Raw genomic sequence first — 27,288 nt, forward strand, 5'->3', positions numbered from 1 at the left:
GTTATAAGCGATGTAAAAAATCACATGTCTTACTTTATTACAGATTATGACATCATCGTTTTGATATGTCAAGATTCACCGAGGGCTAAAGGGAAGACCTGTATACATAATCACAATGCTATCAATTAAACTGGAAAATCAAGATCAGACCAATGATGAATTAAATAAAACATAAAATCTATTTAAATCATTTTTGAATAATTTATGTTTAAATTACCCTCGAATAGTGTGTAGACAAATTGTTATTGATTCGTGTGACATGTCGATGACTAACTACTAGTCGTGAGTAGCCCACAAATAGAGAACAATTTGGGCATCTACGTAATCTCTGGTCGAGGGAGGATATATGTGTGTGTCTGTGTGTGGAGGGGGCGCGTGGGATGTAGACGCTGAAGCAGCCATTCTGTCTCGAGCTCAGCATCAGCACCACGGGATCACGCGCGCTCGATCACTCCCACAGCCTCCGGGGAGAAGAGCGGCTTATCCGTTTCAAACCTGTTGAGCTTACTCTGAAACTGTTTGAAAAGCAGACGGTAGATTTTGATCGTGTCTCCGTATACGGCGACGTTGTCTAAAACAGAACATAACCTTCGAGCGAAAGAAGTTCGAGTCTACAAGTGACCAACTGGCAGGTACGTGAATCCACAGGTTTGTTTTTACAACTACATTAAAAAAATTGCATAAAATATTGTAAACTATAGCCTATACTTACGTGCCTATTTCTGATGTTTGAAACTTTGAATACAACGACTTGCTAAGGACAAGATGTGTGGCAAGACAGGTCATTGTATGATTAAAGATCACGGTCTCCACTAACAGGTGTTCGGCCTGCGTGCATTTTACTGGAACTTGAAATAAAAATATGTGGTTAACTCTATAACTCGTTTTTCTTGTCAAACCGGAACGTTCTGAATGAAGAAACATTCAAATAAAAGCAGGGCGGTGTCAGTCACATCCATGTATGCAGAATACCCAGAACTCTCGTTCTAAAACTAGATCTTGCGTACAGTGAACTCCTCCAACCAACTGACTAACAGCCCACGCTTTGACTCCTTCACAGCTGTTCAACATAATTTTGGACCAATATGGACGCGTTAATGAAGGGGTTCTCGAAAGCCAAGGACGGGGTTGTGGCGGCGGCGGAGATGACGAAGCAAGGGGTGACTGGAGCCGCTGAGATGACAAAGGACGGTGTCATCTTCGTCGGTAGGTGTCGGGAACGGTGACAGGCTACAGGTTGACTGACTGTCACATTGTATGCATCTTAAACTAGACATTTTGCTCGTTTTGTGCGTGAATTATAGTTTTTTTTGTACATGTTGGCTATTACATCTGATAATGATATAATCATAATGATACATGGTTCTTGTTTGACTTATTAATGCAGGATTCGTTAATGCACATTTTATACTCATCTCTCAACAGGCACTAAAACCAAGGATGGAGTGACAACAGGTAGATTTGACCTTTAATGAATGAACAGTGTTTTAATAATCACCTAAATCATACAGACTAAACTAGCAGTGGAGAGACTGAGTGATAACCGTGAGTTGTTGTCTGTTTTAACTGTCTCAATATTATCTCCATTCACTTTCCCAGGACTGAATCAGCCAATAGCTGCTAGATTCTCTCTCTCTCTCTCTCTCTCTCTCTCTCTCTCTCTCTCTCTCTCTCTCTCTCTCTCTCTCTCTCTCTCTCTCTCTCTCTCTCTCTCACACACACACACACAAATACACATGCACACACAAACACACTGAGAGATAATTAGCAGTAGAGCTGGGGGGTTTCTCACTGTGGATAATGTCAGGGGGTTGTGCTATGTCTCTGTTGTCTGTGTGAGACCGAAAGAGAGAGAAGTGACACAAAGATAGACACCAGGGAATGAGAGGAAGAGAGATAACGAAATACAGAGCAACCGAGAATAGTGAGGTAATAACTAGCTACCTACTGTCATGGCAACTACTTTGTATTTGATGGTTACAATGTCATTGTAACGCATTTATGTAAGTCACTCCAGAGTCAACCGAGCTTTCTGTAGGTTGAGGCTAGCTCTCTGTAGGTTGAGGCTAGCTCTCTTTATGTTGAGGCTAGCTCTCTGGAGGTTGAGGCTAGCTCTCTGTAGGTTGAGGCTAGCTCTCTTTATGTTGAGGCTGGCTCTCTGTAGGTTGAGGCTAGCTCTCTTTATGTTGAGGCTAGCTCTCTGTAGGTTGAGGCTGGCTCTCTGTAGTTGGACACAGAGATAAACATCATAGTGACCTCTGTCTGTGTCCTCTCCTCTATTCTCTTCTTGTCTTTCAGTTGCAGGGAAGACTGTGTCTGGTGTGTCTCAGGTGGGCGGGGCTGTGGTAACCGGGGTAACAGCTGTGGCCCATAAAACTGTGGAGGGGGCGGGGAACATTGCCGCTGCGACCGGATTGGTCAAAAAAGACCCGGCTAAACAGGTGAGAGATGATACCTTCCTTGCTACCTAATACTCTACTGCACACTGTCTCGCCATTACTTCATTGGAGAGAGCGAGGTATTTAGTATCCAGAATAACAAATTAGATTTGACAGAGCGGGCAGTACTTTATGGTCCACCAGGAAAGCTCTAAAGTTAAAAGCTTTGTTGAAACGGTTGTAGTTCTTTTATGTTTCTGTTTTTTATGTTTCTTATTGGAGTTTCACTACAGTCCCTTCAGTCTTTCAACAAGTTCCAAGGTGACAGCTGGGGCTTCTGCATCGGTCAAAATGGCCGCTGACCTTCATTAAACTGCTGCGCCCTGATGCTTCTTGACACACAAGCACACACACATGCACACATAGGGCCAGCCGGTCACCGCTCCTCGAGCTCATACAGAGACCTGTTCGGACCCACGCACACACACACACACACACAGACACAGACAATTGGCTCCCGTCTGACACAGTCTGAAGATGAGGGATGATGTCTGTATTCTCTGTTAAGCAGTACAGAATTGGAGGTAGACCGTTGAATTGATGCCCTTTTTGCTCATCTAGTAGATACATACACCCAGGACTATCTCTAGCATTTGTCTTTCTGTTAAAACTTCATTCTGCTTAGTTTCCTTCTATCCTCTTCTTCTTTCCTCCTCCCTTCTTCCTCATCCTCCCTTCCTCTTCTTGAAACTGGCTGTTGTCATGGAGCTAATTGCTGTGTCCTCTCGCCTCAGGGAGCCTGTGTGTGCGTGCGTGCGAGCGTGCGTGTGTGAGTGTTTGTGTGCAGGGAACCAGATTATTCAGGTTTGGATATAGCCGAGCTGTCATTGATATTGATCCCATTCATCAGGCAGTCATGCTGATGGACATCAGAGGAGGGCCCCTCTCTACCCCTCCATCCTCTCCTCCCTACATACCTATCTCTCCATCCCCTCCCCTCATCCCTGTGTCTCTCCCCCGTCTGATACACGCTGTCTTTCTCTCTCTCACACACACACACACATCGTTTGTCTCACAGGCTCACATGTACACACACACGTGCGCCATCGATCCATTGCTTTATGTGGTTGTCCCCACCAGGCTAATCAGTTAGATATTGTTGAGAGAATGACTGCATCTCAATAGTCTGGGGAGTCATCCTCTCCTACTCGGCCCATCAGTTAAATAGGGGGGCTGCGTCTCAATAGTCATGGCAGTCATCTTCTCCTTTTCAGTCAATCAGTTAGACAGTGGGCTGCATCTCAGCAGCTTGGGGAGTCCTCCTCACCTGATCAATCGTGTATAGAAAAGGGAGCGAGACAGACAGATGTTCACCAGTCAGGGGGTCTCAGAGCATATGGAGGGAAGGAGACTAGGAGGGTCCAGACCTTCAGAACATGACCATCATGAAAGGATGAAGTGGTTGTCGTTGTGGTCGAGAACATGGTTATTGATGTGGGTGGATGTCAAGCGTGTGCGTTTGTGTGTGTGTGTGAGAGAGAGTGTGTAGGAGTGTGTGTGAAACTTTGACATTGAGAAAGTATTTGTGTGTGTGTGTGTGTGTGTTTGGCTCTGCTGAATGAGCAGATGGAGAAGAGGTAGGAGGTGTTAAGTGGATCACCAGGAGGAGAGGGCACGTGTTCAGCAAAATAACTGATCCCAGGTTGTGTCAGCTGGTGGATTGACACACACACACACATACACACTGACTCACACATACACACACATACACACTGACTCACACATACACACACATACACACTGACTCACACATACACTCACAGTCACACACGCTCCCTTACACAAATGTCTGTTTGTAGAAACACAAAAACAAACACAGAAGCACACACCAGTATCTTATTAAAGAAGGTCAGGCCAATGCCACACTGTAATCAAGGACTGCCCTCTACAGGGAAGGGCCTTATTAACTATTATTCTCTCCTCTCTCTCTTAGTTCCCTCACCTCACCTCTCCTTTCCCCTCTTCTCTTTCCCTCCCTTTCCTCTCCTTCCTTGACTCCCTCTTTTTCTTCTCCTCTCCTCTCACCTCCCCTCTCCGTTCTTCCTCGTCTTCGTCGATGCAGCCCCCTCTAACCCTGTCCCTGTGGTTGCCATGGTGCTGTGTTTCAGGAGGAGGATGCTGGTGTGGAGAGTCCAGGGGAGCTGGCTGTGGCTGACAGTGGAGCCACTGTCCCAGAGGTACCCAGGAACACAACACAGGAAAAGAGAACACGCCTGCACTGAACCACACTGTGACCACTGAACAGAGAGGAGAATCCAAGAGAACACAAACGATACCTTGATGTGTTGGGATGATATCCTGTTGTGTATACAGTACCAGTCAAAGGTTTGGGAAAATGTGTCCAAACTTTTAACTGGCACTGTATGTAAGTAAGACTTCATTTATATAGCACATTTCATACAAAAATCGCAGCTCAAGGTGCTTTACATAAAATCAGCAAAAACATAAAATCAGCAAAAACAATAATACAAGTGATCAAACTGTATAACAGACAAATCAAATGTGTAACTATTGTAACATCACTGTATGTTCCTCTCTGTCTCTCAGGAGTCTGACTAGAGCTGACTGCCGGTCCAGAGATGAACGGCTGACATGTTCCATGTCGCTCTGCCAAGTCCTGTCGTGCCTCGCTGTGGTCCTCTATGGAGTCTGTACCCTGTGTCTGTGTGTGTGTGAGTGAGTGAGTGAGTGAGTGAGTGAGTGAGTGAGTGAGTGAGTGGGTGTCTCTGTGTGTGAGCATGTGTGTATGTCTGTGTGTGTTTGTGAGTCTAGTTTTGTGTGTCTCTCTCTCGCTCCGTCTCAAGGTCAATAGTCAACAGTGATGTCCCCCAACTGGGTCAGATAGTATTCCACTTGATCTGTGTTTGACTGAGCTTTCCTGACACAATGCAACCAATCGACTGTCACTACTATCCTCATCCCTAGGCAGTCTCAATCAAACACTCCTAAGGATTGGAGGTTTCCTCTAGCAATACTACCTGGCCCAGGTGTTCTAGGTCTCAAGAGCGCCCCCTGCAGACTGAGGTGCTAAGTGTGTGTGTGTGTGTGTCCCAACGATCAGAGGGAACTATCTGAGCTCAACCTAATCTCCTACTTGGGATCAATGACGTCAATACTACTACTACTGCTACTACTACTCAGAAGCCTAAACTGCCACAAGCACAAACTTGCTCCATTAAAACGTATGAACAATTTGCTTTCTAGATTTGAGAAAGGTAAGTAAAGGAAAAATGACTTCCTGTCAGGGTTATGTATACTGTATACTTTATCGACAGGCCCCTCTTCAGACCAATCATAATGTTGCAACCATTCACTGTGTTCTAACCGATCACAATGATGGTGATTAAATTGGTGGTGACCTATCTTGACAAGATAAACAATCACCCACAAAGGCAGAAACTTCAAACAGAAACTTCAAACACCAGTTGATTATTTAATGGGACAAGCTTGTGTTGATGGTAGACTAGGGTTGATGGTGATGTCTATTCATGAGACAAGGGAAACGTGTGTCAATGTCAAAAAGTACATAGAAATATACTACATCAATGATTACCTACTAAACCACCTAAGTGTCTAGTATCCATTTGAAAATGAGAAATATAAACAAACTATTTTTGTGTGTGAAGTGTCACTGTTTTAATGGTGCTGAGGCATTTGTGAAATGTATCAAGTTTATTTGAATAAAGTGTATTTTTCTGATCCTACAGTGCAGAGTAAAATAGTGGATGGAAAACACAAGCATGAAACCAAATGATTGTGATGAATACTGTATCGATTTATTTACCGTTTGTTAAATGTTAAATAAAGTACAAACTCAAAATATGTTTGTGTGTGTGTGTTTGTGTGTGTGTGTGTGTGTGTGTGGGGGGGTGCGTGTGTGTGTGTGTGTGGGGGGGGGGGGTGTGGGGTGTGTGTGTGTGTGTGTGTGGTGCCAGGGGCAGATGTGTCTGGTGCCTACGGGTCGCTATGACAGCCTGTCAGTTCGGAGGCCCAAGCCAATTAGCATACGCTCTAGAGATTGAACCTGCCCAGAGCTGCTAGCCTTACAGGGAATTGAGGCTAGAGGGGCGTACACACACACACACACACACACACACACAGATGAACACACACACACAAGCAGGCAGGTAAAGATGTAGACAAAAGTAATAGAACAGGTTCCAACAACAATTTCAACCCCAACCCTGTGTGTGAACAGGTCACTCCCAGTAAAATGACACAAACACATCAATCATTACACCATTTTAGACATGACAGTGACTAAGGATTGTTTAGATTGGAGCTTGTGTGAAGACCTGCATATGAACTACCGTGAAGCCCACTCTGAAGACAGAAGAAGAGTTTGTAAAAATGACTACGCAAAGTAATACACTTGTTATGAAATAACATAATACAAATACATCTGAAACCGCTGAGAGGGATTCAGGTTCATCCGGCCCTTGTTCTCCTTGACAACATTCCCTCACAGAGTCTCTGGGTATTTCTGGAGGAGTGTAATAGCCTGAAGAATGTCTCTCCTGCTGTCTGACATGTTGATGCATGGCCAGGGGGTGAGGGTGGCAGGGTCCACATTGCATATTGCCAAAATACAGCGTCACAGTTTCCCTATGCTCAGTGCTCTACTGACGATCCCTTCTGCCTCCATGATGACCCGCCCGTATACGCCTACCCAAACCCCCCCCCTTCTCTCACACATCATTCAAGGCCTCAATCCCTCCAATATCCCTTGGAATGCCCTAAGAACTCCACATGCCACCTCCTGGACCCTGACTCACCCATCCCAACCTCCCCCTCACACATATAGCCTTGTACTTCCTGAATCCTACGTCTTGATCTCTTCCCGTCCCTCTGATCACTGCCTCACCCTCAATTCCACACTTCCTCAACCATACCGGCCTCACCCTTAACAGCCCCCCTACCCCCCCCCCCCCCACACACACACACACACACTCCCAACACACCCTCCACCCCTTAAGACCCCGCAGTGCATTGAGTGATAGCAAAGTGAAAAATGACAGGCATACATGCTCAGATAACTATTTCACACAACGCCGCAAGGGCCGAGCCATCTCACTCTGCCCCATCGCGTCGCTAACGACGGCACGCTAGCTAATGACAAGAGTGACGGGGGAGGCGGCACAGGGCTCGGACACACAGTCATGATCCACATTTAAAACATGTCAAAACCCTGCCGGAGTTTCAAGGGAGGCCGTGACATTCTTTGTGGCCCTTTATAAACCACCCGAGCCGAGGAGAGAGAGCATCCGTTGGCAAGGTGGTTCAGCAAGATAACAAGCAGCGACAGGAGAACAGGACTTCTCGCACTAGTGGATCTACTTCTGAGGAAACCCAGCCTATTGTTACAAGATCAACTGTGGCTTTCATTGCACACTCGTAACACACACACAGCCAAAATGAGAGGATCCTCCTATTCCCAGAAAACTCTGCAGGTGAGCGGCTCATCCAGCAGGATGCGCGTCCAGAGCCCGTCCCCGTCCCGTTGCCGCGGATCCTCGTACAACAACCGAGGCCGCTCCGGTTTCCAGGGCAGCGCGGTGGAGGTTGGCACTGAGATCCATCAGCACCATGCCAACGAGAAGGAAGAAATGCAGGAGCTGAACGTCAAGTTTGCCGGCTACATCGAGAAGGTCCAGGCGCTAGAAAACAGGAACGCCACACTCCAGGCCGAGCTGGCCGCGCTTCAAGGCCGCTTCAAGGGAGGCCCAACCGGAGTCGGAGAAGAGTACGAGCTCAAGTTCAAGGAGATGAGGGAACTGATTGAGTCATTGACCAACGAGAAGGGAGCAGCCGACATTGAGAGAGGCTACATTGAGGAGGAGGTTGAGGTGTGGACGATGAGACTGGAAGAGGAGATGGCACTCAAAGGTAGGTTTGAGGAATGGCGCATTCAGGGCGCATTCAGGGCTTTTGTGGTAACTGAGGACTTGTTTATAACCGACACTCTTAGTACATTTGCTCAAACGTTTCCAGCCGTGGCAATGTTGCAAATTCAGTGTTTCAACAATGTTTCAGATTTCGGAAGCCTTGTTTATGCTTCAGAAACCCTGTGTGTCCAAGAAAAGCATGTTACTTGACCTGTGGAGCTGACCCATCCCCTTTCCTTCCTTCCCTCCCTCCCTCCCTCCCTCCCCCACACACACATACACAGAGGAGGCCGAGATGATCTTGAAAGAGTTCCGCCAGGACGTGGACAATGCCACCCTGCAGAAGGCCGACCTGGAGAAGCGGGTTGAGCAGCTGGTGGCCGAGATCGAGTTCCTGAAGAAGCTGCACGACGAGGAAGTGGCCGACCTGGTGAAGCAGATCGAGGACTCCAAGGTCACGGCCGAGCTGGACGGCGACCGGCCCGACCTCGCCGCCTACCTCCGCAACATGCGTGTGGAGATCGAGGCCGTGGCAGCCCGCAACGTCCAGGAGGCGGAGAAGTGGTACAAGGGCAAGTTCGACACGCTGAAGGAGCACGCCGGCAAGCACGAGGGCCAGATGAAGAGCATGAAGGAGGAGATCAGCGTCTTCCACAGCCAGGTATCCGACCTGCAGAACCAGATCGACAGCCTGAGGGCCCGCAACGCCGCCATGGAGCAGCAGCTGGAGGACATGGAGGTGAACCACCAGGACAAAGTGGGCGGTCTGGAGGGCATCATCGCCCAGCTGGAGGCCCAGCTGTGCGAGACCAAGCTGGAGATGAGCAAGTACCTGCAGGACTACCAGGAGCTGCTGCACATCAAGCTGAAGCTGGATGCTGAGATCGCCACCTACAGGAAGCTGCTGGAAGGAGAGGAGCAGAGGCTGGGCATCGCTGGAGAGGGAGAGCCTGCAGGTGGGTGGAAGGGCGGAGCCCACAGCACCATCACAGGTTAAGTCTGCATGGTGTTGTTGGTGTATGTGACAGTGAACTGAAGATACTGAAGGAAGTACATTTTCAAACGAAATGTACTTCCTGATTTAAAGAAAAAAAAAAAATCTTCTTACATAGCCACACCACTGAAACATTCCTGTTTTGTTTCCATTTTAGTCTAAAGTCATTCCTGCCAGAGGGAAGTCTCAAACATGACGGTAAGGTTCCTGTTTGACAACTATGACATCAACAACCTTTGGGCTTCCTACTGCCTGCTTTAACATGGCTGTTTCTGTTGTCAAGACTAACTTGCAGGATTAGGACAGTCTCTGGAGCCAGGGGGCTGGGTTTGTTCTAGGTTTGTGACAGCAGTTTTTCTTCTCTAGTGTCCATCATAGAGGAGAGGACTTGGAGTCTTGCCATGGGGAGGAGCCTCCACCAGTCGCAGGAGGTCTGAGAGCCCCACAACAGCCCTCCATCCCTTCACTCTACAGCTTCCCTTCAACTTGGTTCTTCACCTTTCAACGTCTCCACTTTCTTCCCACCGTCCACCTACCCTACAAGCCCTACCCCACAACCTCCTTCTATCTCAACCTACTCATTTCCCAAGCCCCCCTTCCTCCCTTTCACCCTACCCTACCCCCCCCCCGTCCTCAATACATCCAATCCCACCACCTTCCATCCTTCACTTTATCCTTTCTCACAACCTGCACCTACCTACTCTCCCCTCAGCACCACACCCTCCTTCCCAGTCCAACTCACCCAGACTCTCCTCTCCCTACCTGCACCTGCCCACCATTTTGCAGTTCCCCCTCCATCCAAGAAAACATTCCTCTTCTCACCAACAGTTTTGACATCTGTGTGTTTGGACGGTTCTCTTCAAACCATCGACCCCCAGTAACACTCAACCCTGTCTTATGTAACAGAACTGATACTTTTACATAAATGTTTACCAAGTACTACTTAATAAAGCTTGATGTGAATGCATCCAGGTGTTCTGGTCTGGTTTGTTACCTCTGGAAATAAAACATCTGTATATTTACAGGAAGGTCTGCCATAGCTCTCTGGTTGAAGAATGCACTCTAAAACTAACAAGTGCTGGTTAGAATCAGGCCGAGCTGGTTCATGCAGGAGACTCTGAGACCTTAGCGCGTCACTAGCATCTTGTCATATCACGCAGTCGGGGCACACCTTCTTTAGCAGGGCGGGGTATTTAATCAGGATATCACGGCACTCTGCATTGTTTAGTGCAACACAGGATGCTCACTGTTTTTATCGTGCTGCCTCCACCTCCCCGGCCTCCACCCTTGGTTCTGTGTTCCTTTCGTAGGGGGATTGCGTCGCTGCTCTCTGCTTTGATGTCGAGACAATGGAGCCAGGCAAATCGCTTGCGTGGGGTGTTGTGGGTAGCAAAGTTACACGATGCAAGCGATTGGAGTTGAGAATTTCTCAACTTTATGCAAATGAGGAGCGATTTTCACTAGCAATGGCCAATCGGATTGTTTTCTTGTTTCTCGTAATGTAGCAACCATGGTAAACATTTCTAGCTATCAGTTTCAAGATGGATGGCAAACTTAATAGTCTGTGTGGCTGCATACCTAGTCCTGTTTTATACGTCTCTGTATTCGTACGGAGATGTTAACAAAAAAAATGGGGCATGGCGATGTTGTTGGTGCTCCCGGTGGGGGTTTTGTACTTTTAAATTCAGTCTCGTAACAAAACGTAACTGCTAGCTAGTTAGCCTCGTCGGCGGTAGGTACATGACTGGATGCCCTGAGTGCCCGGTGGCATACTGTAACATTTCATCTTTCACCCTGAATAAAATACAAAGATACAAAAAGGTTTTATGAGTAGTAGATCATACCACATCTAGCTAGCGTATTGGATTTATTGCATCATGCGTGTAAAAGTTGTTCAATCAATATTGTGAGACTGCATTGCACACTATTAGTGGCGTTCACGTCCGATCGCGTACTGTACTGTAACATTAAATATTTCAAGCTGAATAAAATACAGCAGAAAAAGAGCAAAAACTATTGTGTATGGTAGATAACATGATGCTACCTCTAGCCAGCATATCAGATTTTTGTTTAATGTGTTTAAAAGATGTATTTTGATCAATATTGCGAGTACATAAACCAGAGTCTGCACACTTTGCCATGATATGATACAGACTATTTTACGGATTATAGATTATTATTACGGATTTTAGAGAATTTAAACTCTGCATTAATCCGTTTGTCACGCCCCCGAGCGTGGTGCACTGTGGGAAGGCAAGCGATGGCAAGTGATTCACGTTGCTGTGTAGTGGACACGCAGGGTTACACTTCACAATGAGGACATGTTGAGGGGATTCAACGGTATCTTTATTCAATTTGCACCACAAAAAAAGAAAAGACTAAGAAAAGATTGACAAGGTTGTACTATAATATGTTTTTTTACACAGATCAGTTCAAAAAGAGAGGAGGATAGGAGAGGCAGAGAGGTCACTTCCTCTTCCTCCTCTTCAGTGCCTTCCATTCTCCCTCCTGGGTGGCCAGGCTGCCGAACAGCTCCTTCACCTTCTTCTTCCTCTCCGCATCCCTGATACACACACAGACACAAAGAGAACACCACGTCAGATCACTTACTACACAGGTCCAACCAACCATATGGAGAGGTCAGAATCAGTGAGGTCATAGGTTAGGGTCATGGTGATACCACCAGGTTATGCAGAGTCATACCTGCTCATGATCTCTGACAGCTTCTCGTGGGCCAGGAAACGGGAATCCTTCCTGATCTCCCTCAGCGAGCCCAAGGAGTGAGTTCTAAATATTACCGACGCTTCCACCAGAGTGAGCTATTTTTTCCAAATGAAAGCTAGCTAGCTTTAGTTAGCTTCCGTTACCTAGCAACATAGCATAATACTCGTAGCAATGCTACTACCTGCTAGTGTTCCTTGTAAGCCTCCTAATTGTAAATTTTGAAGCCATACTAAAGCGTTTGTCATATAGTTTTTGTCTATCGGAAAATAGTCGGTTGGAATGTTCATAATCACACGTGTGACGGTACTCTGTGGGGCCCGCTTTTGAACATCACATATATATGTGACGCTACTAATTAACGGGTTAAACTCCTTCTTATATTTGTGCTTCAACCTCTCATGTTCTCTCTCATCCTTTGTGTTCCCTCGCTTCTTCCCATAGTCCAGCCTGGAACAGTAAGGGAGGGAAGAGAGGGATTCAGTACATCTCAAAATATGTAATTTGGTTCACCTGAATGAAAGTAATAGGTTTGATGTGATTCTTGGACTTTGGTTCAATTCAATTTGATTCTTGAAGTTGACAAGCGAGTGACGTTGGAGACGGCACAGGGAGTGTCGGTTCTAGACAAATGTTATGGGGAGGTCCAAGGAGGGGCCAGTGTTTAATCAGAGGGGCACATAAAAAACGGAAACAAATGATATTTAAACACTCAACACTTTAATTTTGCTTTACATTAAAATCATACAAACAGCTCCCCTTCTTCAAGCTCCTCAGTTCTCTCCTTGATATGATTCTCTCACTTTTTTATCTACTGAAAAAAATGATGAAAAAAATGATTCATGATGACTACTAGAAAAACAGTTTACAAATAAATAAATATATGTATTATTCAGTCAGCTCAGGAGGGGGCCAGGGAATTTTTTTTACAGGGGCACTGTCCCCTGTAGGCCCCCGTGTAGAACCGCCACTGGGCACAGGGCTCGGACACTCAGTCATAATCCACATTTAAAACATGTCAAAACCCTGCCGGAGTTTCAAGGGAGGCCGTGACATTCTTTGTGGCCCTTTATAAACCACCCAAGCCGAGCAGAGAGCGCATCAGTTGGCAAGGTGGTTCAGCAAGATAACAAGCAGCGACAGGAGAAGAGGACTTCTCGGACTAGAGGATCTACTTCTGAGGAAACCCAGCCTATTGTTACAAGATCAACTGTGGCTTTCATTGCACACTCGTAACACACACACAGCCAAAATGAGAGGATCCTCCTATTCCCAGAAAACTCTGCAGGTGAGCGGCTCATCCAGCAGGATGCGCGTCCAGAGCCCGTCCCCGTCCCGTTGCCGCGGATCCTCGTACAACAACCGAGGCCGCTCCGGTTTCCAGGGCAGCGCGGTGGAGGTTGGCACTGAGATCCATCAGCACCATGCCAACGAGAAGGAAGAAATGCAGGAGCTGAACGTCAAGTTTGCCGGCTACATCGGGAAGGTCCAGGCGCTAGAAAACAGGAACGCCACACTCCAGGCCGAGCTGGCCGCGCTTCAAGGCCGCTTCAAGGGAGGCCCAACCGGAGTCGGAGAAGAGTACGAGCTCAAGTTCAAGGAGATGAGGGAACTGATTGAGTCATTGACCAACGAGAAGGGAGCAGCCGACATTGAGAGAGGCTACATTGAGGAGGAGGTTGAGATATGGACGATGAGACTGGAAGAGGATATGGCACTCAAAGGTAGGTTTGAGGAATGACTATCGAGGGCGCATTCAGGACTGTTGTGGTAACTGAGGACTTGTTTATAACCGACACTCTTAGTACATTTGCTCAAACGTTTCCAGCCGTGACAATGTTGCAAATTCAGTGTTTCAACAATGTCTCAATTTTCGGCAGCCTTGTTTAGGCTGCAGAAACCCTGTGTCCAAGAAAAGCATGTTACTTGACCTGTGGAGCTGACCCATCCCCTTTCCTTCCTTCCTTCCTTCCTTCCCTCCCTCCCTCCCTCCCTCCCTCCCTCCCTCCCTCCCTCCCTCCCTCCCTCCCTCCCTCCCTCCCTCCCTCCCTCCCTCCCTCCCTCCCTCCCTCCCTCCCTCCCTCCCTCCCTCCCTCCCCCCCCCCCCCCCACACACACATACACAGAGGAGGCCGAGATGATCTTGAAAGAGTTCCGCCAGGACGTGGACAATGCCACCCTGCAGAAGGCCGACCTGGAGAAGCGGGTTGAGCAGCTGGTGGCCGAGATCGAGTTCCTGAAGAAGCTGCACGACGAGGAAGTGGCCGACCTGGTGAAGCAGATCGAGGACTCCAAGGTCACGGCCGAGCTGGACGGCGACCGGCCCGACCTCGCCGCCTACCTCCGCAACATGCGCGTGGAGATCGAGGCCGTGGCAGCCCGCAACGTCCAGGAGGCGGAGAAGTGGTACAAGGGCAAGTTCGACACGCTGAAGGAGCACGCCGGCAAGCACGAGGGCCAGATGAAGAGCATGAAAGAGGAGATCAGCGTCTTCCACAGCCAGGTGTCCGACCTGCAGAACCAGATCGACAGCCTGAGGGCCCGCAACGCCGCCATGGAGCAGCAGCTGGAGGACATGGAGGTGAACCACCAGGACAAGGTGGGCGGTCTGGAGGGCATCATCGCCCAGCTGGAGGCCCAGCTGTGCGAGACCAAGCTGGAGATGAGCAAGTACCTGCAGGACTACCAGGAGCTGCTGCACATCAAGCTGAAGCTGGATGCTGAGATCGCCACCTACAGGAAGCTGCTGGAGGGAGAGGAGCAGAGGCTGGGCATCGCTGGAGAGGGAGAGCCTGCAGGTGGGTGAAAGGGCGGAGCCCACAGCACCATCACAGGTTAAGTCTGCATGGTGTTGTTGGTCTATGTGACAGTGAACTGAAGATACTGAAGGAAGTACATTTTCAAACGAAATGTACTTCCTGATTTAAAGAAAAAAAAGAAGAAAGAAAGAAGAAAAAAAAAGAAGAAAAAGAAGAAAAAAAAATCTTCTTACAAAGCCACACCACTGAAACATTCCTGTTTTGTTTCCATTTTAGTCTAAAGTCATTCCTGCCAGAGGGAAGTCTCAAACATGACGGTAAGGTTCCTGTTTGACAACTATGACATCAACAACCTTTGGGCTTCCTACTGCCTGCTTTAACATGGCTGTTTCTGTTGTCAAGACTAACTTGCAGGGTTAGGACAGTCTCTGGAGCCAGGGGGCTGGGTTTGTTCTAGGTTTGTGACAGCAGTTTTTCTTCTCTAGTGTCCATCATAGAGGAGAGGACTTGGAGTCTTGCCATGGGGAGGAGCCTCCACCAGTCGCAGGAGGTCTGAGAGCCCCACAACAGCCCTCCATCCCTTCACTCTACAGCTTCCCTTCAACTTGGTTCTTCACCTTTCAACGTCTCCACTTTCTTCCCACCGTCCACCTACCCTACAAGCCCTACCCCACAACCTCCTTCTATCTCAACCTACTCATTTCCCAAGCCCCCCTTCCTCCCTTTCACCCTACCCTACCCCCCCCCCCCCGTCCTCAATACATCCAATCCCACCACCTTCCATCCTTCACTTTATCCTTTCTCACAACCTGCACCTACCTACTCTCCCCTCAGCACCACACCCTCCTTCCCAGTCCAACGCACCCAGACTCTCCTCTCCCTACCTGCACCTGCCCACCATTTTGCAGTTCCCCCTCCATCCAAGAAAACATTCCTCTTCTCACCAACAGTTTTGACATCTGTGTGTTTGGACAGTTCTCTTCAAACCATCGACCCCCAGTAACACTCAACCCTGTCTTATGTTACTGAACTGAAACTTTTACATAAATGTTTACCAAGTACTACTTAATAAAGCTTGATGTGAATGCACCCAGGTGTTCTGGTCTGGAAAAAAAAAACATGTATATTTACTGGAAGGTCTGCCATAGCTCTCTGGTTAAAGAAGGCACTCTAAAAACGAGCCAGTGCTGGTTAGAACCATTTAGACGAAGTCATATCAATAACTCCTAATGTTACTTATGTCCTGACAATCCTTACACCTCACAATGAGGACATGTTGAGGGGATTCAACGGTATCTTTATTCAATTAGCATAACATTACAATGTTGAAGAAAAAAGAAAGATTGCAACGGTTGTACTATAAAATGTTTTTGTACACAGATCAGTTCAAAAAGAGAGGAGGATAGGAGAGGCAGAGGTCACTTCCTCTTCCTCCTCTTCAGTGCCTTCCATTCTCCCTCCTGGGTGGCCAGGCTGCCAAACAACTCCTTCACCTTCTTCTTCCTCTCCGCATCCCTGATACACACACACACACACACACACACAAAGAGAACACCACGTGTCGGATCACTTACTACACAGGTCCAACCAACCATATGGAGAGGTCAGAATCAGTGAGGTCATAGGTTAGGGTCATGGTGATACCACCAGGTTCTGCAGAGTCATACCTGCTCATGATCTCTGACAGCTTCTCGTGGGCCAGGAAACGGGAATCCTTCCTGATCTCCCTCAGCGCACCCTTAAACTCCTTCTTATATTTGTGCTTCAACCTCTCATGTTCTCTCTCATCCTTTGTGTTCCCTCGCTTCTTCCCATAGTCCAGCCTGGAACAGTAAGGGAGGGAAGAGAGGGATTCAGAACACCTCAAAATATGGGATTTGGTTCAACTGAATGAAAGGGATTGGTTTGATATGATTCTTGGACTTTGGTTCAATTGAATTGATTCGATTCAATTTGATTCTTGAAGTTGACCAGCGCTGTCACTCACACTTCCACAATCTTGGGTGTGAATAGCTTGAGGGGGATAGGCTTCTTCTTCTCAAACACCAGAACAGAATGTGATGTCTTAGCGCAGGAAATTGCCTCCAAGATCTCACCATGGAGTTCCTGGGAGAGACGAAACAAACACACCTCTAGTAAAAACAGTTGAAAATCCCACCAAGGGCAGAGATGCCCTGAAATCCCACCCCTCTCAGTAGCTCCATCCTCCTCACCCAGGCTTCATCTCACCTGGAGGGGCGGGGGGTAGCTTTTGACGGGCAGGTGTTTCGACAGCAGCGTTCTGATCGGCTGGAAGACGTGTGAAAAGGAAGTGAGGTCACGGTAGAGCACACAGCTGCGCTCCAGCAGGTCCAGACAGGTGGACACACACCACAACCTGGGGATCAACATGGCAAGGTTACCGTCTGGTGAACAATACCTCGACTTGAGTTGGGTGTGCAGAGAACACACACAACTACAAATCGATCCGTCTCCACTCACACACACAAACACATTTTCAGGGGTGGAGCTAGTGGGTCGCTCCTCTGGAGGGTCCCACTGTCTCCCCCCCCCCCGGGGTTTCTTTCAGCGGGGGTAATTACCGGGGTGCTGAGACCGTTCGCACACACACGGCGCCTCGCATCTGTCTTTGTAAGTCCCGCAGGAATCTACACAACTAGGGGGTGACCGGACACCTCTGTGTGAAAAGCAGCAGTGCACAGCCTGCACAGTGGGATATCTTATCCATTAGTCATGTATGTGTGTGTATGATGTGATAGGGTGTGGGTATGGCAAGTAACTATGAAGTGGTGTGTGTGTTGTGGTTATATGTGTCTATTTAATTAGAAGTCTGTGAAGGTGTGTGTGTGTGTGTATCGTAGGGAGCAGTGATTGTGGGACCTGAGTCATCGAGGATCCTGTGGGCTGGTCATGAGTGCTGCATGGCACCCACACATCAGTTGCTGCAAACCTAAACTGGCTAACTCAATGGACCAGCTGAGACCAGGGACCAGATGGCCTGACACACACACACACCAGACAGACAGAGAATATGAGACAGACACTCCTGGTCGTTGTCATGTCACCTGTGCTGGTCGGCGTGCTGGTCGGAGGCCAGGTGGAGGTGCTGGATGGCAGCCAGGGGCAGCTGCTTCATGCTCCAGGAGACGCAGGCCTCAGGCTCCCTCAGGACCAGCAGATCGCTGCACTTCCCTGTCTGCCTGAAGGGCGGCACCACCGAGTAACCTGCGACAAAGCAGCAGCATTAGCTAAACCCATCCTAAAGGCCTTGGTCACAATACAATGTGAATGGGATGTATATTTGTCTCATCGTTTGAGCCAAGCTGCAGTCTCGTAGCTGCAGATTTTCATCGTCAGCAAAGCAGAGATCTGACACCCCGTAGGGAGGGACCACTGATGACGGCTTGGCGGGGCACAGAGACTATTTCACCGGGCCCTGTGACTGCCAGTCTGTCTGTGTGCATGTCTGTCTGCCTCTGTGTCTGTCTGTCTGCCTGCCTGCACATTCTGCCTGTCTAGGGTGGGGCAAAGGAGGAGTTGGGTTGTGGTGAGGGGTAGCTGGCACACTCACCGACAACAACACCGGAGTAAGAACCAGGACTAGGGGGTATTTATACTGCTTCATGAAGCTCTGGAGCACAGCCATGTGTGAGCTAGGCTGGGATGGACTTGGGGCCTCTGGGACTGGGCCAGAACCTTGAGGACTGAGCTAGGCCAAGCCCACTACATTTAGGCTCTGTGGTCTATTCCTCTGTTCACATTACAATGAGGACACCATAACGAGGCAAGAGAGGGTCAGACTGGGGAAGTGTGAGGGGCGTGCCTGGGTCTACCTGTTGAGGCGTTCTCCGGCACGGCCAGGTGAAGTGTTCCTAGGAGGAAGTTCATGAGCTCCGGCAGAAAGCGCTTTGAGAAGGAGACGTACTCCAATGCCAGGCAACAGAGGACCAGGCCTGATGTCACGTCCTCTAGAGATGTCACTGGACACTGTGACATCACAGGAGACACACACACACACACACACACACACACACAGGGATCAAATAGAGGGAAGGACAGCTAGAAACACACCAAAAGTCAGCACGTAAGGTTGCAGTGCTGCAGTTGGAAAACAACAAGAGATGTTTTCTATTTTGTTGGTTTGACAACTCAGCATTGACGTGCGAGAGAGGGGTAATCGTGTGGATGTCTAAAGATCACTCTCTCTTTCCCTCACTCTCTCTCTCGCGCGCACACACACACACACACACACACACACACACACACACACACACCTTCCAATACAGAGAGAAACAGGGTTGATTCAAAAGGAATAGGAGATGATGAAACAGCAGGAAAGACATTTTTCAAACGGCAGACAGGAGGGATTACGGGAGAAAATAGAACAGTGTGAGAGGGAGAGAGAGGTCTGTAAAATAGCTAGGATGACATCCAATGGATACTTGTACACTTCCATGGTAAGGTTGACTACTCTCTCTTACATACACACACAAAAACACACACATACACACAATTACCTTGCAGAGAGCCTGGCTGATGTAGAGTAGAGCAGGGGTAGTGACAGGGTGACGAAAGTCCGAGGTTGGAAATAGCAGGGCAGTGATCTTCAGATATAGAAGCTAGAAAAACACACACAGTTCAAAATACCATAATTATACCTGGATTATGCAGGAAATGTTTTTTCCTTGTGAACCATGTCTAGCCGTGCCGTGTGTGTGTGTGTGTGTACCATATCCAGCCGAGGGAAGGCAGCACGACCTTTGACCTCCAGGACCTCCTCCATGCTGTGGGCGGAGTCTCCCAGAGTGCTTTGCATGGCTTTACAGGCAACATCTGGGAACAGCTGGCACAGATCATACAGCTGCCTGGGAAGACACACACACACACGTTATAGGGAGTGGCATATTCTTTGGTTGGTGTAGTACACAAGAGGACTCATGAAGCTTGTTTTAAGTGTGTAGCTGCACATATGTCAACTGCAGAGCCGCACAAACGATGACGGCGGAGGGAGGGGTTACACTGAGTAGCGATTTCCGGCAAAATGTTAGGAGTTCTTCCAAGTCATTGTCCATTTCCTCCTCCTCATTTGATTTCACTAGTTCTCTCCAACGCGTCATTCCAGAAAGGTTTTTGTGCCTTCCCAGATTATAACATTGTTTACCAACGACACAGTTACTACTTCTGTGAGGTTTTCCTTGCGCTACAAGCAAACAAACCACCATTTTGCACAACAGCGCCGCCTAGTGCCCAAAATATCGGCACACGGCTGCACAACTACACATGCTGAGCAGGTCCCCTGCACCCCCCACATGACATTAAGAACGCAGACCCGCAGGAGCAGAAACCAAGCTTTACTCACGGGATGAGCTTGTCGACGGTGCACAGCTCTGGAGGAGTCCTGGTGGCAACCTCCCCAACGTACTCCAGCAGGAAGCCAAACAGTTTCTGATACACAGGGATTTTCAGATGACAAGACACAAATTGAAATACATACTTTTGATCTCGGACCATAAAAAAACGGACTTAAACAGGACTTTACCATCATCCATTCAATCAATCGTCTGTCTGTCTGTACTGACCTGCAGCTTCAGCTTGTTGCCCACAGCCAGACTGGGGTGGTTGCATTTCTGCGTCCTGGCCACTATGAGGCGCTGGATCTCCGGGGAATGGCCTTGCAGCAAGGCCTTCAGATCGGCATAGCTCTCTGGAGCTGAGACAGGACGAGAGGGCGAAGGACAGGGGGAGGAGAGGGGGAAGGACAGGAGGAGGAGAGGGGGAAGGACAGGAGGAGCAGAGGGGGAAGGACAGGAGGAGGAGAGGGGGAAGGACAGGAGGAGGAGAGGGGGAAGGACAAGAGGAGGAGAGGGGGAAGGACAGGAGGAGAGGGGGAAGGACAGGAGGAGGAGAGGGGGAAGGACAGGAGGAGGAGAGGGGGAACGACAGGAGGAGGAGAGGGGGAACGACAGGAGGAGGAGAGGGGGAAGGACAGGAGGAGGAGAGGGGGAAGGACAGGAGGAGGAGAGGGGGAACGACAGGAGGAGCAGAGGGGGAAGGACAGGAGGAGGAGAGGGGGAAGGACAGGAGGAGAAAAGAGGAGAAGAGGAAAAACATGTCAAACACAGCATATGCATGTCAAACTCAACTCCCCCATACAGAGGGGGAGGCTGAAGTTCAGTTTGGGCCCGGGGTCATCTGGAGGTCAGGACGTTCATATGCACAAGCTGGACAGGGCCAGAGAAGGTCCAGGAGTTGCAGCACTGCAGTGAAGCTCCAGAGATGCTCTCCTTACCTGTGAAGGTGTACGGGAGCTCTGCCTTCGCTGCCTCCTGCTCGGCCTTCCTCTCCTCCTCAGTCGCCTGACTCGGAGGCTGGGCGCCATTCTCTTCACTCATGTCCTCCTCCCCCTCCTCCTCTCTACCACTCTCCTGCTCCGAGTCGAGGTCCGAGTGGCTGTCGTCTTCTCCACTCGCCCCCTCCTCCTCCTCCTCTTCATCCTCCTCCTCCTGGTCTTCCCCCTCGCCAGACCCCTCTTCCTGGCTGCTCTCTCCTTCATCGGCCTCCTCTCCCTCATCCTCGGACCCTTGCTCGATGTTCAACTTCCCGTCCTGGAGAGAGAGACAGAGAGAGACAGAGAGAGAGAGAGAGAGAGAGAGAGAGAGAGAGAGAGAGAGAGAGAGAGAGAGAGAGAGAGAGAGAGAGAGGACAAGGTATATGATCATGACATGTTCTGTGTATGCACCTGTTTATTAGGAGGAGAGGGCAGACAACACGGAGACCAAAAGACCACAAATAAAATAAAAACACACCATCGGGCTTCAACCTCCCTTGATCACAGTCTACACAGCATACGTCTGCATGCTCATACCTGATAGGTCAGGGCCTTCCTGTCATCCTGGTCCAGGATGAAGCCGTCATTGAGGTCATCAGCTGAAAGGTGTGTCTGGGTCTGGCTGGCCGGCCCTACTACCTCTCCCATCATCCTCCTCAGACGGTCCGCCTGCATCACACCACCCCAGGGACATGGTCAGTACAAACTAGTTCCATGACGGGACTTGATTCTTTATTCATCCCATCATCTCCCTGTTTCATGCATGCTGAGCATGAGTTAGCATAAGAGCATCAAGCATCATCCAGCTCATCCATGTTGGACATTTCCACACCTCCAGTTTCTGAAGTCTCTCGCGCTCCTCTCTGGCCACTTCTTCCGGCGTCTTCATCCTCTCAGAGGGCTGGGCCTTCATCTCGAAGCCCAGCTCACGCACCATCATGTCATACTCGTCCAGCTGGAGCGTGGAACGAGGCAGGGTGGAAGGAAGAAAGGAAGGAGGGAGGGAGGGAGGGGGGAGAGAGAGACATAACAGTCGTGAGAATAAAAGACAAAAGAGATGTCTGTGTGTCAATCCGTTATCAAATGTGAGAGTCTTTGGATGCAACACAGTGAGAGCTCCAGGTCTGTGTACTGACCTTGGGCTTCTCCTCCTCCCTCTCAGGGCGCTCTGCCATGGGGGTCTTGTGAGCCAGCAGTCCATGGATGCTCTTCCACTCCTGGTCCAGCTTCTCAGTCAGGACCTGGGCCTCCTCCTTCTGGGTCTGTCTCTCTCTCTGAGGTGCAACAACAACAACAACAACTTAAAGAAACCCTGCAGAACTTTGAGAAGATTCCAGAATCACAAGAGTTCCGGAATGACGAGAACAAATCTCTCTTGTTTTGTCCCAACATTTCATCACATTAAAACTATCCAGGCTCGGTAGATCGTTCCAACACACTTTGATGGCCGTATACAACCGCCATTTCTCATGTCAACGATCATCATCAGGAGTTACTTTGCAACAGCGGCGTCTCCTGTGTGAAGAGGTCCACTGACTTACCTTGTCCTGTTTGGACTTAAGGATCATCTCCTCAATCAGCTCCTGGCGGGACTTAGCCCTGTAGCTTCCCCCGTCCTCCTCCTTCTCCCCAGGGGTCTTCTTTCTCAGTAGGCCCCCCCCTCCGCCGAAGTGGGAGGCGGTCAGCTCAGCTGTGTGGGGAACGAGGGAGACGAATCAATAACATGGTACGAAATGTGAACGATTGCAATTAGGATTTCTACACTGGGGCTGACTGAATATTCTTTTTTTTTGTTTTTTTTGTCTGGTTTACATGGTTACTGACCCAACCTAATTTTAGCCCAAAATAAAACAAATATATCCATCAATACCCCTCCATCCCCCTCCAACTCCATCTTTCCACCCTCTCTTTCTTGATCAGGAACTCACCAGAGAGCAGCCCCTTCTCGTCTGTCTCGCTGTCGCTGTCCACCAGGTCGTTCATCTTCTCCATCTCTGCCAGAGACTGGCCGTAGTGAGTAAGCTCCTCATCCTGGTTCAGGTTGTACATGTCCTTCTTGTCGTGCGTGCGCTGACAGATCAAGAGAGAACAACGCCAGGTGACGCCCCAAACAAAAGATTGTGGGGTTAGTAAGAGGGACAAACTCATCAAAGGTGAAAATGGGGATGAGGTCTACATCCAAACTGGTTTAAGCAAACCTACCTGTCTCTCCAGAGCAAACCTCTGTAGGATCTTGTCCTCGGGGTCCATCTTGGTGTCATATTCTCCAAAGCGTCTGTCTATGAACTTGTTGGACTTATCTTTCGTTTTGTACTCCTTCAGCAAGGTTTCTTTTCGCTGTGAAGAAGATCATGTATCAGTATCATGTTTCTATACAGAAGAATCGTATCTCTCTCACACATGTCTGTCCCTATCACCTTGTTGATGGCTTTGGACCTGGACACCCCTGGCAGCCCAACATCATGTTTGCTCTTCCTCCCGAGAATGTCAAACTTCTTCCTGTTGATCTTAACCTCGAAAGGGTTGTTCTTGATCTGCGATGTCGTCTTGGTCTTGCGAACCTTATCCGCCAGACTCCGATTCTTCGGTGGCTTCCCCATCTTGATGAACAACACAGTGCAGATGATACCGATCGAAACAATATTTAACAGAATACATTTATGCTGTAGTTTTAAAAGTTACTGTGACTAATTTAATGTAACATTAGTTAGCTGACTAATGAAAACAAAGCAGATTTGCTATGCTACCGCTAACGTTAACTAGCCACAATACAGTACACATCAAAACAATGGTCGTTGAAATGGAGTTCAAATAGTCAAAATACATAATACAATTTTACCTTCAGTACAGAATACTCTTGTTTTAAATATGAGAGGTTGAACACCTCTTTACAATAATATTTTGAGCTATAATCATTGATTTGGTCTTAATACACGTTGTTTCGCAGTAGACACCCAGCATGCCAGAATTTGAGGTGAAAGGGCAATCCGAAAGAAAATCGCATGCAACGGGTTTTGTTACAGCGCCTACCAGAGGTGAAACTCTTAAACGCAAATGAGTAGGCTATACCCCATGGTGGATACCTGCAAGCGCTGACGACGTTCAGTCTTTATTTATTTTTAAGTATTCCTAAAAATAATTATAATGGTAACACAAATATATATTATGGATTAAAAACAATGCATACTATAACACATCGAGTTTAACTCTCCAATGAATCACACAAGTACCAGCTGTCAAGGTTTTGAAGTTTTTTTTTAATTCATGGGACAAAAAATAAACACTCCATGACAAACAGACGGTGGTTCTCGATAGATGAATCTGAGACCCACTTTGCATGGCGAACAGTTCATAGAACACAAATCATCAGAGCTGCAAAGTTCAACACAAGTTAACATGGCTCAACTGAAATCTGGACTACAGGGGGGGCTTAGTATTGTTATTAGCACAATATAGCACAAAAAAAACCAAGAAAGGGGGAGTTACAGTCCTTGTGTAAAAGACAACAAACGATACAAGCTCAAAGCCTTTTAAAGCCATGCAACACATCCTCCACCCAGGGTCATGTTCTCAGCTGGCTCGGTTCTGACACTGTCATTAAATACCAGGGTTGTGGTGGTCTAATAACCAAGCTTCACAGGAGAGATCAACATTGTCCCCAGTAGGCCTACTACAGCCTGTCAGACGACCTTTAACAAGTTTAACTGGAGTGGATCGAATCCCTCCCAAACGCTCCTCTCCTACTCGTCCATTGTGTCTTAAGGGCCGAGGGTCTTTTGTAGCGACAGTCATTTGAAAAAAGGATCTCCACAGGAAAGTCCATGATGAACAGTGAGGAGTCGGGGTCATTCATGCAGCATTGTAATGCATTTTAACAGTGAATGAATATGCCTTACAGCTGTCCTAATGATCCCTGTATCTACAGTGTCTGTAAGCGGGGGTGGAGACAGGAGGAGTCCAGGCAGTGGTCTGATTCACAGTGCTCTCACTCACAGCTAGCCACATCGGCTCAATGATGGAAATCAAATCAAACTAACGAGGAGTTTTATTCGACTTCAAATAAAATATAATCCGAAACTCTTATTGTTGGTCTGTCTCCTCAGAGAAGTCTAGGTTGAGGAGGGGCCAAAGCAAGACAAGGAGATATTGTTTTTAGAAAAACAACATTCTGGAAACATTCGGACACGTTCCTCTTTGCCGTATGGAAATACATAACCTACTGGCTGACAGTTGTGAGGAATCACAACGCTGACCTAGGAACAGCTCAAATCGTAATCCCATAGTGACTATGGTCACCTGGACCTGGGCTCTGCATCTGACATCTGTTATGTCTCCTCAGAAGTCTAGGCAGTGCAGGATAGCAAGCAACTCGGGTTACTCCTCCTGATTAAACGGGAGTGTGGTTTACTGTTGTGGTCTTTCTCTGCAGTAGCAGAGTGGCCTTCCTCCTACATAATTTGGCCCTCAATAAGAGAGCAGTGTAGATAGAACCAAGTCTGACTTGAGAACATGGAGTTCAGTTTGACCATTAGCCAGCTGTACCTGGCATTGGCATACAGCGCAGGCAGGCTGGAGGCCTCCTCTGGAATAGCCCAGTTTCTGAATGGTTAGGGGTTCAGCTATGATGCTACTGTGACATCAAAGATTAGCACCCAGTAGTATGCAGTTTAGTATTTGAGAATTACCACAGATTAAAGATGAGACAAAGGAGTACAAGTATTCCTTTTTTTGCAGTCCATTTTTTTTAAAGACACTTTGATACATTTTGATACAATCCCATTACATTCTAGAGGTTAATCAGGTTTAGTAATATTCTTTATAAACAAGATAAAAATATGGGACATAATATAGATGAAAACGCTTAAGCAGACATGGTAGGCTGTGGGTCTAAACAGGCAGCTCAGGACCACACAGCAGTGCCCACTCTTCACTGAAAGCCACTGGTAAAACCTTAAAGCAACTTGGACTCGTATACTTAATATAAAATTGGCACACACTAAAAGGTGAATAACAAGTTAAAAGCCGGACAAAACAAGAGAAAAAAAAGCTGGAAAATCCAGGAGAGAGTGATTGTGTATGTGTGTAGGTGTGGGCGTGCGTGCCTCGCTCCGGAGAGAGAGAGGGAGGGAGGGAGGACGAAAGCAACAAGGGGGAAGTGGCGTGATGTGGGATTAGGTCTCTGTCTTCTTCTTGTTCTTCTTCAGGAAGGAGGGCGTGCGGAACTTCTTCTTCTTCTTGGAGGGTGATTTACTGGGAGACCCGTCGCTGCCCGCCTCGCCGACAGCGGCGGGGTCTTCGGGGGCATAGGCGGGCTCCTCCCCCTCAGCCGGCTCTGTGGCGGCGGGCGTGGGGTCTTCTGCGGGGAGGGGGGGGGGCGTCAGAGGGGTCGTCCGGGGTGAGGTCGGGGAGGGTCTGTCTCATGGTGGCTGCGTCGCTCTCGTCCTTAAAGGTGTGATCAGGCTGGGACTCTGGGGGGGGGGGGGGGGGGGGGGGGGGGGGGGGAGGGAGGGAGAGGAGGTAACACAGTCAGGTCAGCCTGAAAACGGTTGGTTCACAGGGCCTGAGGAGCTGAAAACAACCACTAGAGGCTGCTGGAGAGGGTACTAGGAGTTGTATTATTACTAGAGCTAACACCAGAACGTGGGCTAATCACCCTCAAGCCTTTCCGTCGACTAGAGAAAACACTGCTCACAGGCCAGCCAATAATCAGATTAGCTAAACTGTCCGTCAGTACTGAAGCACAAATCAAGCCAACACCAATGAGCTATTTATTAGCCAACTATAAAAGGACATACTTTCTTTCTTTCCAGTCAGGACAGTCAGCAGTAATGAAGAGTACTAACTCATCATTGTAACTAGCACCTACATGACAACAGCCTTGATGTACTTGATCTGTCCCTGACCTAGCCTGGGTGCCATGGTGCTTTCACCAGACCACCATCACCTTCAGATCACACACTGGTTTCTCTAGACACAGTCCTCTTCTAAGATCAGTGAGTTGCATGCTATAATCTAGTGACTAGCATGCTCTACCAGACACAACTATATTCACCTTTGAACCTCAGTCTCCGGTGAGGGCCTTTTATTTACTGATGGTTATATGGGAGATGTGACAGACATATCAGCCGTAACACCAGGTGAAAGACATGGTGCACAGTATAGC

General features: G+C 48.4%; 5 protein-coding genes across 8 annotated transcripts; 3 read left to right on the top strand and 2 right to left on the bottom strand.

Moving 5' to 3' along the window:
• Positions 1-413: 413 nt before the first annotated feature.
• On the top strand, positions 414-6,258 carry LOC124485807 (alpha-synuclein-like). Of its 3 annotated transcripts, none has more exons than XM_047047635.1 (6): positions 414-632; positions 1,061-1,206; positions 1,426-1,455; positions 2,299-2,441; positions 4,547-4,615; positions 4,986-6,258. In XM_047047635.1, the coding sequence occupies exons 2-6, from the start codon at positions 1,086-1,088 to the stop codon at positions 4,995-4,997; spliced, it is 375 nt and encodes a 124-aa protein (XP_046903591.1). In that variant the 5' UTR covers positions 414-632; positions 1,061-1,085; the 3' UTR covers positions 4,998-6,258. The 3 variants fall into 3 exon arrangements, with proteins under 3 accessions (XP_046903591.1, XP_046903592.1, XP_046903593.1); XM_047047636.1 differs by having other exon boundaries at positions 416-648; XM_047047637.1 differs by lacking the exon at positions 414-632 and adding an exon at positions 897-959.
• Positions 6,259-7,716: 1,458 nt separating this feature from the next.
• Positions 7,717-9,768, top strand: LOC124485982 (desmin-like). Its single transcript, XM_047047924.1, has 4 exons — positions 7,717-8,324; positions 8,608-9,279; positions 9,475-9,515; positions 9,684-9,768. Exons 1-3 carry the CDS (start codon positions 7,853-7,855, stop codon positions 9,477-9,479), a joined length of 1,149 nt encoding a protein of 382 aa, XP_046903880.1. The 5' UTR covers positions 7,717-7,852; the 3' UTR covers positions 9,480-9,515; positions 9,684-9,768.
• Positions 9,769-11,783: 2,015 nt separating this feature from the next.
• Positions 11,784-13,094, bottom strand: LOC124485504 (nucleolar protein 14-like). Its single transcript, XM_047047148.1, has 4 exons — positions 13,069-13,094; positions 12,405-12,488; positions 12,021-12,092; positions 11,784-11,880 (listed from the first exon to the last, which is right to left on the bottom strand). Exons 1-4 carry the CDS (start codon positions 13,092-13,094, stop codon positions 11,784-11,786), a joined length of 279 nt encoding a protein of 92 aa, XP_046903104.1.
• A 61-nt stretch (positions 13,095-13,155) lies between these two features.
• Positions 13,156-15,886, top strand: LOC124485980 (desmin-like). Of its 2 annotated transcripts, XM_047047923.1 has the most exons (4): positions 13,156-13,762; positions 14,165-14,836; positions 15,074-15,114; positions 15,283-15,537. In XM_047047923.1, the coding sequence occupies exons 1-3, from the start codon at positions 13,291-13,293 to the stop codon at positions 15,076-15,078; spliced, it is 1,149 nt and encodes a 382-aa protein (XP_046903879.1). In that variant the 5' UTR covers positions 13,156-13,290; the 3' UTR covers positions 15,079-15,114; positions 15,283-15,537. The 2 variants fall into 2 exon arrangements, with proteins under 2 accessions (XP_046903879.1, XP_046903878.1); XM_047047922.1 differs by lacking the exon at positions 15,074-15,114 and having other exon boundaries at positions 14,165-14,624; positions 15,445-15,886.
• Positions 15,887-16,077: 191 nt separating this feature from the next.
• Positions 16,078-24,108, bottom strand: nop14 (NOP14 nucleolar protein homolog (yeast)). Its single transcript, XM_047047765.1, has 19 exons — positions 23,965-24,108; positions 23,543-23,725; positions 23,328-23,462; positions 23,054-23,195; positions 22,667-22,815; positions 22,262-22,399; positions 21,958-22,080; positions 21,663-21,794; positions 21,087-21,402; positions 20,377-20,507; positions 20,157-20,242; positions 19,527-19,662; positions 19,315-19,416; positions 18,631-18,784; positions 17,863-18,022; positions 17,027-17,174; positions 16,785-16,903; positions 16,465-16,620; positions 16,078-16,312 (listed from the first exon to the last, which is right to left on the bottom strand). The coding sequence occupies exons 2-19, from the start codon at positions 23,723-23,725 to the stop codon at positions 16,216-16,218; spliced, it is 2,607 nt and encodes an 868-aa protein (XP_046903721.1). The 5' UTR covers positions 23,965-24,108; the 3' UTR covers positions 16,078-16,215.
• Positions 24,109-27,288: the final 3,180 nt, after the last annotated feature.

Source organism: Hypomesus transpacificus, chromosome 23 (assembly GCF_021917145.1).
Source record: "Hypomesus transpacificus isolate Combined female chromosome 23, fHypTra1, whole genome shotgun sequence".
Classification (NCBI taxonomy): domain Eukaryota; kingdom Metazoa; phylum Chordata; class Actinopteri; order Osmeriformes; family Osmeridae; genus Hypomesus; species Hypomesus transpacificus.

Coding starts and splice junctions, on each gene's coding strand:
- LOC124485807 (XM_047047635.1), top strand. CDS start 1,086: ATGGACGCGTTAATGAAGGGGTTCTCGAAAGCCAAGGACGGGGTTGTG. Junction 1,207..1,425: donor GGACGGTGTCATCTTCGTCG/GTAGGTGTCGGG, acceptor ATCTCTCAACAG/GCACTAAAACCAAGGATGGA. Junction 2,442..4,546: donor AAAAAGACCCGGCTAAACAG/GTGAGAGATGAT, acceptor GCTGTGTTTCAG/GAGGAGGATGCTGGTGTGGA.
- LOC124485982 (XM_047047924.1), top strand. CDS start 7,853: ATGAGAGGATCCTCCTATTCCCAGAAAACTCTGCAGGTGAGCGGCTCA. Junction 8,325..8,607: donor AGAGGAGATGGCACTCAAAG/GTAGGTTTGAGG, acceptor ACACATACACAG/AGGAGGCCGAGATGATCTTG.
- LOC124485504 (XM_047047148.1), bottom strand. CDS start 13,094: ATGTCACGGCCTCCCTTGAAACTCCG. Junction 12,489..13,068: donor CGGCCTCCCTTGAAACTCCG/GCAGGGTTTTGA, acceptor TTACTGTTCCAG/GCTGGACTATGGGAAGAAGC. Junction 11,881..12,020: donor CTGTCAGAGATCATGAGCAG/GTATGACTCTGC, acceptor TGTGTGTATCAG/GGATGCGGAGAGGAAGAAGA.
- LOC124485980 (XM_047047922.1), top strand. CDS start 13,291: ATGAGAGGATCCTCCTATTCCCAGAAAACTCTGCAGGTGAGCGGCTCA. Junction 13,763..14,164: donor AGAGGATATGGCACTCAAAG/GTAGGTTTGAGG, acceptor ACACATACACAG/AGGAGGCCGAGATGATCTTG. Junction 14,625..15,444: donor CTGGAGGACATGGAGGTGAA/CCACCAGGACAA, acceptor TCTTCCCACCGT/CCACCTACCCTACAAGCCCT.
- nop14 (XM_047047765.1), bottom strand. CDS start 23,725: ATGGGGAAGCCACCGAAGAATCGGAGTCTGGCGGATAAGGTTCGCAAG. Junction 20,243..20,376: donor GCAACAAGCTGAAGCTGCAG/GTCAGTACAGAC, acceptor CCTGTGTATCAG/AAACTGTTTGGCTTCCTGCT. Junction 16,313..16,464: donor CTGTCAGAGATCATGAGCAG/GTATGACTCTGC, acceptor TGTGTGTATCAG/GGATGCGGAGAGGAAGAAGA.